The 9,670-nt window shown below is 43.6% G+C and overlaps 1 protein-coding gene across 1 annotated transcript in view; it reads right to left on the bottom strand.

The window, feature by feature from the left end:
* Positions 1-188: 188 nt before the first annotated feature.
* The window catches only part of PNPLA7 (patatin like phospholipase domain containing 7), a 318,179-nt gene continuing 308,697 nt past the window's right edge, over positions 189-9,670 (bottom strand). The window contains exons 34-36 of the mRNA XM_019510411.1: positions 8,443-8,527; positions 1,941-2,044; positions 189-902 (exon numbers count right to left, since the gene is read on the bottom strand). Of these exons, the coding sequence (XP_019365956.1) occupies positions 822-902; positions 1,941-2,044; positions 8,443-8,527 (270 nt within the window). The 3' untranslated portion in view covers positions 189-821. The remainder of the gene's footprint in view (positions 903-1,940; positions 2,045-8,442; positions 8,528-9,670) is intronic.

Genomic DNA, 9,670 nt, shown 5'->3' with positions numbered 1-9,670 from the left:
CAAGGCAGATATAGCCATGTAGCTACTCTGTAATTGCCTGGCAAATAGCTACTAAATGCACCATCATTAAATGCTCCTGCAGATGGTTTCATTATATAAATCTGAACCTTACTCACTTGCTTCAGATGCAACTAACTTGAAGGACTTAGCTTTCCTCTTGAGTCTTCCAGGGAAACACAGACAGACTCTTTCCCCTAATGCCACAGCACTACTCCCATGCACCCAATTGTAAAATAAATCCAGAGTGAACAACATGGTTATCTGGCCCATGTGAGATGAAAGCAGTAACATTCCTTTCTCCAGCACATATTCAAATAGTCCTCCCTCTCCTGAATGTTCATATACTCATCCTTCTTCACAGTGGCAGCTCATATTCTTTCCAGGCATATTCAACTCTTCCTGAAGACCACAAAGGCAAGAGAGCAAACAGGACACATGGCAGCAGAAATCCAAAGCGACATTTAAATACACTTCCAAGCACAGACAATGCCCAGAGTGCACCTTCATCCTGCCAGCACCACAGAAACTAGTGATTTGTAGCACACATTGGCACTTGAAGAGCAGAGTGTGGTATAAGTCAGCCTGAAACTCTCTAGTGTAATGTCTCTCTGGGCATGGGGACTTGGGTAAAACAAAGGCACTTGAGCTTTTTATGGCATATTTCCTCTAAGGACAGTTATCCAGCCCCACCACCCTGATCTGAAAAAAAAGAAAAAACACTTCATTTCAACCAGGCAATTTCTTAATAAAATGGCCATTGTCAGTGAAACTAGAGTTATGTGATCACATGGCACACTAGCCTGGATGGCTCCCCATGGGCATTAGCTCAGTTCCTCCATGCTGTCAGGACGGCTCTCCTTTTTGGGGATGTTTGTGCGTTTTCTTATTTGCATGTCTTCATCCTGAAACAGAAAACAAAGCCATGTGAATGCTCTTCAGCAGAAAACACTTGATCTGAAAAAGGATTTAACAATCTACTCCAGACAGACAAAACCACTTCTCCCTCCCTTTCCCCAGCTCCCCCTTCGCTCCCCACACATTACTCTTCTGCCTTTCAGACATCAGTCTCATGAAGACCATTGCGGCTAATGAAGTTTTTAAATACAGCCAAGGAAAAATGGCAGAAACAGCTTCCAACTCAAACACAGACACAAATTCACATCATTCCCTGGGTGCATATTTTATATGGGCACATTTGTGCATAATGTTCATATACTCCTATCCAAGAATGATTCATGACAAATATTAAGAGGCATCTGTGGCTCTAATCAAACTGGCTGGGGCATTACCCAGAAGACAGAGACGTAGTGACAAACTGTTTGGGAACTTCATTATCTGAGTCAGAGCTCTGTAATCTCTTCTGCGCTTTTGCTCCAAAATGGGAGGTCAGAAAACTCTACTGGTCAACATTGATCTGACAGAGATGACATGTGATTGCTAGTCATAGGATACCTGCTCTTTCCAGTGCATGAATAGCTAGATACCAAGACTTATGTCAACACCTCTACAAAATGATGCAACTCTTCACAGAATACTGACACACGTCAGCCACACAAAACCTTCTGTTAATGAACTGGTTTTTTTCCAACTGTTCTTCCTGATGACTAGAAGTTCTGCTTTATAGGACTGTAGTTTACATAGAATAAAAGCACCACCTGACCACTGACTATCTGAATAGGGCAAATAGGGCTTGGCAGTATGTTTAATATCCATATGACACCACAGACTGACATGGTCCTGCCAGATTCCTTTCAGCACTGGTCCTAGAAGATGCTTCTTTCATTTGTCCCCCTTCTCACACCCTCCTCCCTCCATGGGATTTAACCCAGACAGGTCTCTATGCCTACAGGAAACATATTTGCTTTGACATGGCTCATGTGGAGACTAAAGCATGTACACACACACGAACACCTGTGGCAAATCTAGAGCATAGTTCTTACCGAATCAGTGTCCTCTTCAACCCGGCTGCTTAGGAAATTAACATAATCATCCTTTTGGCTGTCTAGAATTTCTTCTTCATACTCAGTCTGATAATCAGATTCATCTGAATAGGAAGGAAAAGAAAAATAGTGGTTTTAGCTGGTACCAGCAGGAGCAGGGGAAATAGAGTAGAATTACAATGGTTGTTATCATACCATGGCAACAGAGCCCTGGGCTAGGAAGTAGAGTCATCCGTAGGGCAATTCATGGAAGCTTAATGTACTGGTCACTTTCTCCAAGGGAATACCAACTAAGTTAGTGTTTTAAAAAACATCACTTCTCACTCTAACTTAGCAGTTGGCAAGGATGACACAGAAACCTATAACAGATATAAGGCAAGACACCATGGTCTGCCACAGCCTGAAGCAATAGTTTATAGAATTGGTGCTCAACATTTCTGGCACGTGGGCCGACTGAGTGTGGCAGAGCTGGTTTGTGGGCTGTATCCAGCATGCTGGGCCATGCACTAGGTGTGACCCCACGCATGGGGCCCAACCGAATGTGCCAGGTCTGACCCTACAGGCTGCTGGATCTGGCATATGGGGTGCCATGTGATCCAGCCTATGGTACTTCCCATGGGTCCTATAATTAAGTGACAGGGGAGAGGTGGCAGTTCTAATTCCTGCTAGGTTTCCAGAGCCATGACAATAAATGCTCCCACTGCTTCCCTGCTGCCAAATTTTCAGACCTGTGGGGAGCCCCCATGAGCTGGATGACTGCTTTATGGGTCATATCCAGCCCATGGGCTATACTTTGAGCACCACTGGCTTACAGCAATGTGTACCTCAGCCATCCATCCCAGTAGGGTGTTTGCTGGCAAATCCAATGATAATAACAAAGTTGGCATTAGCACATAAGCAAGGAGAGGGACAATGCTGTGAAGATCTAGACAGTCCACTGTGAGTAGCACCCCATTTTAACATCCTCCTAAGGACTGAGTTTGAAAAAGATCCACCAGTCCTTCTTCAGCCCACTTCTTGTTGGGATCTCAAAAGATGTGTATTTATGGAGCCAATTTAGGTCAGAACAAGTCTCCAAGCTGCCTCTAACAATGCCTCCGAGTAATGTGAAGCCCAGACCAAGGACAAAACTTTGGGAACTATAATGTTCTTTTACAGTGTTGGCAATTGACCATTTATGCCCAAACTTGTTTTTTCTCTCTCTCAGCCAGTGTGTGATCTTCTTAGTTGCTTTAATAGCCTCCCATGAGACACTCTGTAGAAAAACTCTTTAGAAGTTGATGTAAGTGCTTTGCAACAGTTCTCCTGTGCTTGCTAATCTGTCAACGACTTCAGAGAATGTAATAGATTACAGTGGTTTCATTCTCTCCTCTTGGAAACCATGCTGAATTGTCCATACATTTGTGTGGGTGTTTTATAAAACACTCTTTAGTTGCTCCTTCAACCTCCTTTCCTGGTTCTGTGGTATGGCTCACCCTTTGAATGTTAATCAAGGTAACCCCCAGCACCAGTTATAAAGTTGGGTATGACAGCAGCTACTGCCTGGTTCTCTGACAAAGGGACTCAACTTACTAGGCCCCTACTCTTGTCAGCTGCTTAGTCCCCCCACTCAAACTCCCACAGAACTTGGGGACATTCCACCTGGTCCAAGAAACTCAACTCTAAATTTAAGAGTTTGTGCTAGCAACTTCCTTAGCCAGTGACCATATCACTTTGTTACCTGAAGACTGTATGTATTATGTAGTATTGTCCCAGTATCTTCCAATAGAAAGAAAGATGCAATCTAATCATTTAGCTTTTGTATAATACATAAAAGTGTCTGAACTGGTCCCTGACCTCCCTGCTGACTCTCACTTAAGCATCATGCTTTCGATATCCTGCCAACTCTTCATTTGAATTAAAACTTATAAATGAACCTAGAGTTGAACTTGTGCTGTTAGTCCAAAAATATGCTGAGATTGCAGGGGTCTGCTAGGAGGACGTTCTCTTGTGTATTCATATGCTCTGTAGAACAGGCCTTGCATTTGTTGTCTACACCAAAGCTAGAGGAAAACTAAGGTTACTAGGGTTCAAAATACCAGCAATACTTGACTTCTTCAGTTTTTTTTTTAAAGCTTCTATGACGCTAGCACTTCTGCCCTAATCCACCAATTCCCACTCCCTCCACATCATTTGGAAAATATTGCCATCTTAATTGAGACTTCTTTAGGCCCAAAGGCCTTGACCTTTCAATGAGTATCATGCAAGCTGAGCCACAAGCCCATGCAAAATCTCCCTGACTTCAATGAGGAGTCAGCTCAGCTCAGGATCTAAATACAGAATGTGTACTCTCAGACTGACCCTGGTATAGCAGCTGTGGCTTTAAGTTAAGTGTACACAGTTAATGATGAGAAGCAGCTTATGCCCAGCTGCTGTGAGGTAGCAGACAGCTCAGAAAGATTTGGGATGGAATCTATTTATAAGCACTGAACAATTTTGCACAAATGGAAATGTTAAGGCCACTGTGGATGGTGAGGCTCATTGTTATGCAGTAGTATTAATTGAGATCCCATAAAGCATCAGGACCAGTGATCCTAACAGACGTTCCAAATGTAGCCTACACTAGCCTGCGTATCAGGGCGGGAGAAGATTCATATAATAAACAAGACAAAATGTCTGTTTTTCAGCATGACAGCGAGGAACACAGCTTATGCTTCAAATGAATTCACTGATTACTTAAGTATTGCCTATTGTGGAACAGTCAATAGCATCTGCTCTATTCTGGAGACAACAGTACATTCTGTTCTTTAGCATTTTATTCTAACAAAATGGCTATAACCAACTGTTAGAAAAGTGTGGTATGAAAAACACATGGCCACTGTTTTTCCATGGTCATTCCAAGAATCATGTATGTCATTACAAAGGAGGTCTTTGGTAAATCACGAGGAAGAATGGCTGATTTGGAAACTCACATGATTAGTAATTAACAATAGAAAATATCTTAAAAATGTACAACTCAAATATATTCTGGGTTAAAATCAAACATTCAACTAACTTTAAAAAGGCCTTAAATGTTACTGTGATCGCTCGTATTATTTATCTTACATAAGCTACAAGTAGGAACAGGGTCTCACTGTGCTGGGTGCTGTACCTATACATGACCACTGCAGTTTGAAAAGAAATAAAACAAATCAAGGAGCAACAGGCACTATTGGAGACAGGAAAGTGATCATACAGGCCACTGCTCTATTCTGACATGGTAATTCCCAGAGGCTTTCACTAATCATTATTTCTACTGCATTCAACAGTGGGTAACATCTTTCCTAGAACCAAAAGAAAAGTGAGGTTCCTGCATCAAGGAGCCAACGGATGAGATGCTATTCCTGACAAACGATGAACTGTAACAGCCAGCAGCGCGAGAGGCACAGTGGCATGTTCACAATAATAAAATCACGTGTTACTCACTGAACTAAAGAGCCACCTTGATGATTTTTTTAAATTTTGTTAATGCTCTGTTACCGCATCAGACATGTGAAGGTACAAGATTCTCTGGGTTTCAGCACTTGATATAAGACCTGGGAGCTGGCTGTTTCCCTCAACATACAATTATAAATACTTTTTGTTTAAAGCAGACCCAGAGGCTGTTACATAGGCACAATAACTAACTACTTTCCTTGAGGGGTTTTATTCTACATCTTTATTGCAGTGCAAAGACCACATTACTTTACTACTTAAGCTAAGCTGTTTAGGCTGGTCAAGTGGCTACAAGAACATTAAGCATTCTTAACTGTATGCCGTAACACTCTTTTAAGCTGTCTTCTGCCCCACTGATAACTGATGGAGAAGCCCGGGTGTTATACGTACAGTTCCATTGTTATCACAGAAATGAAGAAGAAAAATATTAATGTGCCAAATAGAGTTAAAGGAAGGCCTCAAAGGCCTTCCTTCTCCCCCACCCCCTGCTGTCTTTGGATTTAAATACCTGCTTGGCCTCTCAATATGCCCTGCATTGACTTTGGCCCCTCTAATAGCCAAGCATTATAAGGATGACTATAGATAGAAGAGAAGACTTAAGAGCACAAAAAAAGAGGAGATGTCAAGGCAAAAATCAGACTTGTTAACATCACTGTTGACAATCTGGGTGATCTCCTGAGCATGGCACATTGGCAGAGGTGTTGGCCCCTCTCAGGCCCCTAGTCCTCTTGCAGAACATCTCAGCAAGAGCAAGAACCAAAAAGGTCCAAATGTGGTAAAGCTACTAATGGGATGTGTATCAATTTATTGCTTATCCTTTGTTAATTGGGTTCACAAATCAGGAGATGTATCCTAGTAATGAGGGCAGGTAAGCAAAGTGTAACAGGGGACAGGTGGCTGTAGTAAAACAATTACATTACAACAGGCTTGAATACTGATGCTGCCAATAACCATGTTATACAGAACCTTTTGTTCCTACTCTTAATGGCTATTCAAATACATTTGATTAATAATTTCTTGGTAAAGCACGCGATTGGAATTAGCATTACTAATAGCTGCAGGGATCTCTCAAACACACAACTGCAGATGGGGGGCAGCTGAGGGCAGAGTGGGGTGGCGGTGACAGGCTCTAACTCAGGGGTGGGCAATTATTTCAGGTGGAGGGCCGCTTACTGAGTTTTGGCAAGACATTGAGGGCCGTATGACAGGCAGCCAGGGGCAGATAAATATTAATTTTCTACATTTTTAGGGGCCCCATGGGCCAGATAGAATGGCCTGGTGGGCCGCATCTGGTCCACAGGCTGCATTTTGCCCACCCCTGCTCTAACTGCAGATTGTCCTTTGCAGGACAAGACTTCGGTGAGTGACTGTCAATGGAAGTGTAAACATGCATGAGGTGCTTGTGGATTTTAGGACTGAACAGCTACGTTTACTACCATCAGTCATCCTTTGGGTTGATTCCTTACGGCAGCAGGCATCAACTTTTTCATGCTGCAGGCCAGAACAACCTGGCTCTGGTCCCACAAAGGCTGGGGGCGTTCTTTGGCATATCAGCTGGGGGTGGGGGGTGGTCTTCCCTGCACTTGTGCTAAGCAGTTGAGTGCTGTGCCCATGTCGTCACACATACTCCCAGTTCCCCACTCCCTGGGTGCAGTGCAGGAGCAGTTTCCAACCAGTGGGAGCTGCACTGGGGACAGGCAACTGGAAGTCACGCTCTTGCTGTGCCTGCTACTGCAGTACAGCTAGGGAAAGGGGAGCGAGCGGAGAAGCAGCACCAGTGTGGATACAGCATCCAGCTGCTTGGTCTTGGCACAGCTCCCCACTGGCTGGAAGCTGCACCCACACTGCAGCCAGGGACAATAGGGAACAGAGGAAAAAAAGCTGCAGAGGCAGGAGCAGGGGCTCAGCTGAGTTGTGTGGTCCTGGCACAGCTCTCACTGCTTAGCTCCAAGGCAGGCGTGGTCACACATAAAGCCTTTGAGCTCTGAGGCCAGAACCCACAGCTCCACAACTGGATCTGGCCCACAGGCCATGTGTTGCTGACCCCACCTTACAGCAAACAGTCCTGGGCCTTTTAAAAGCGTTTCATGAAGCAATGCGTTAGATATTGGAGTATAATACTTGTTTGCCCAAACCATAGCAGCCATTACTATATTATTTTTCAACTGCTTCCAGCCAGCTCTGAAAATCAAAGCTGGGCTTCTTGAGAGGAAATGGGAAATATGAAATGCTTGAAGCTGCCACTGATAACATACTGAAGTGCAGGAAAGGGAGAAGTAAGGCACTGGGAAAAAATATCTGTGTATAGGGGATGCCAACATCACCTTCTTAAAAGTTACCCTGACATGAATCTAAGGGTGCCTATACATGTGCAATGAGGCTGCTCCAATGCATTGTAATTATAGAGCATCGAAGCAGACTCAATTGATTGAGTCTGCTGGAGTGTGGCAATTACCGCACACCAGCAGACTCTAGCACCACATGTACCAGCGTCCCTGCGCTTAAAAATGCCAGTGGGGGCACTTTAACTAACGCATTGAACAAGCTCATTTAAAGTACCCGGCCACCATTTTTCAGCATGGGGAAGCTGATACACATGAAGCTCTGGGAACTTTAATTAGAGTGGCTCTCTAGGAGTCACTATAATTAAAGTGCTCCCCCTGTGCCCACCCCCCGCACTCCTGGAGCATGTTTATAAATTTCCTAAAAGAACATAAGAGGGTGCATTTCTGTAGCTTCCCCTATAACAAATGGGTGCACTCAAGGCATGGTGGAGGCAAGGAAAGGTAGATTCAGATGTATTCAGCACACCTTATTACTAACGTCTAAGTTTCTACAGGACAAGATACTCAAGTTGAACATGATGATGAGGGAGGATTTCTCAATAGGACTCATACAAGAACAAAACAATGATACAAGATGAGTCAAGAGTGTTTCTTGAACTGGAAGTGAAGAGAAAGAAGCATGAATGGTCCCAAAGCTGCAGCAGTACACCTGATCAGGAAAGTTGTGTCCTCTTTCATAGAACGGGCTTGATGATCCAACTCACCATCTACCAAAGCTGCTTTTACTGGCTCAATTCGGGACACAATTTCTGCCAAGTCAGTGAAAGAGGTACTGGTACAGGTCACAATCTGAAATGTAATGCAAAAAATACAGAATTCAAATACAGTTGTAGGAATAAAGAATACCTTGGTGGATTAAAGTGATATTAAAACATCAGACAGAAAGCTACAAAAAATGAAAATTAGCTAAGGAAAGAGACAGTTATTTACCACACTACCAATTCTTCTTTAAAATGATCATTCCTGCAGGATCCTAGGCTTGGGTGATTGGTGCCTGGGTTTTATATAGCCATTCCTGCCTTAAATACCACTTAGGTTTTTCCATTAGTTTTGGAATTCAAAATCGGTTTTGGAACAGACTTCAAAGAGGAGGAATGGCGAATCACCAAACAGAAAACAAGGTTTGATATTCTCTCTCTCAGATCCTGATGTACCTTTGTGTTGCTGAAGCCTGAAGTGTTGCTATGGCCATATCCCCTTTAAATCTTCAGGTACCAGCACAGAAGAAAAGAGCTGTTTAAATATCTCCAAGTGTGCATGCCAGCTAGGGACCCCATGAATCATTCTTTGCTCTTTTAACTATGGCTTTGCATGGCAGAACAAATATTACTGATCATGTTCACTAGTGTGGGTTGCTCCACTGAAGACCACGAGTGCTCTGCGAGTTAACAAAGGCAAGTTAACAAAAAACTGACAAAAGTTCAACTAGCACAATACCATGAAGTATATGGCGAAACTATCAGCTTAAAGAAGTAACAACACTTAAAGACCGTTATGCATGGGAAAACATGCTTATAACTGGGGCACTCTTATGACATTCACTATCTGGGGTGACTTGGTGGCAGCTTATAAAAGTCAGGGGTGGACAGTTATTTCAGGGAGAGGGCCACTTACTGAGTTTTGGCAAGCCATCAAGGGCCACATGATAGGCAGCCAGGGACAGATAAATATTACTTTTCTAAATTTTTTAGGGGCCCCGCAGGCCAGATACAATGGCCTGGCAGGCCACATCCAGCCCACAGGCTGCATTTTGCCCACCCCTGCTATAAGTACATAAGGGATGTGTATCAGGATCTGGAGGAACACCTGTTCACCAGAGCACCTCATGGGATGACAAGGTCCAATGGTCACAAACTCCTGCAAGACTGTTTTAGGATGAACATAAGGAAAAACTTCTTTACTGTCTCAACCCCCAAGGCCTGGAATAGACTC

Source organism: Gavialis gangeticus, unplaced genomic scaffold, assembly GCF_001723915.1.
Source record: "Gavialis gangeticus isolate Ggan-Ray unplaced genomic scaffold, GavGan_comp1, whole genome shotgun sequence".
NCBI lineage: Eukaryota > Metazoa > Chordata > Crocodylia > Gavialidae > Gavialis > Gavialis gangeticus.
The sequence above is the reverse complement of the archived record's forward strand: the minus strand, read 5'-3'. Positions and strand labels throughout refer to the sequence as shown.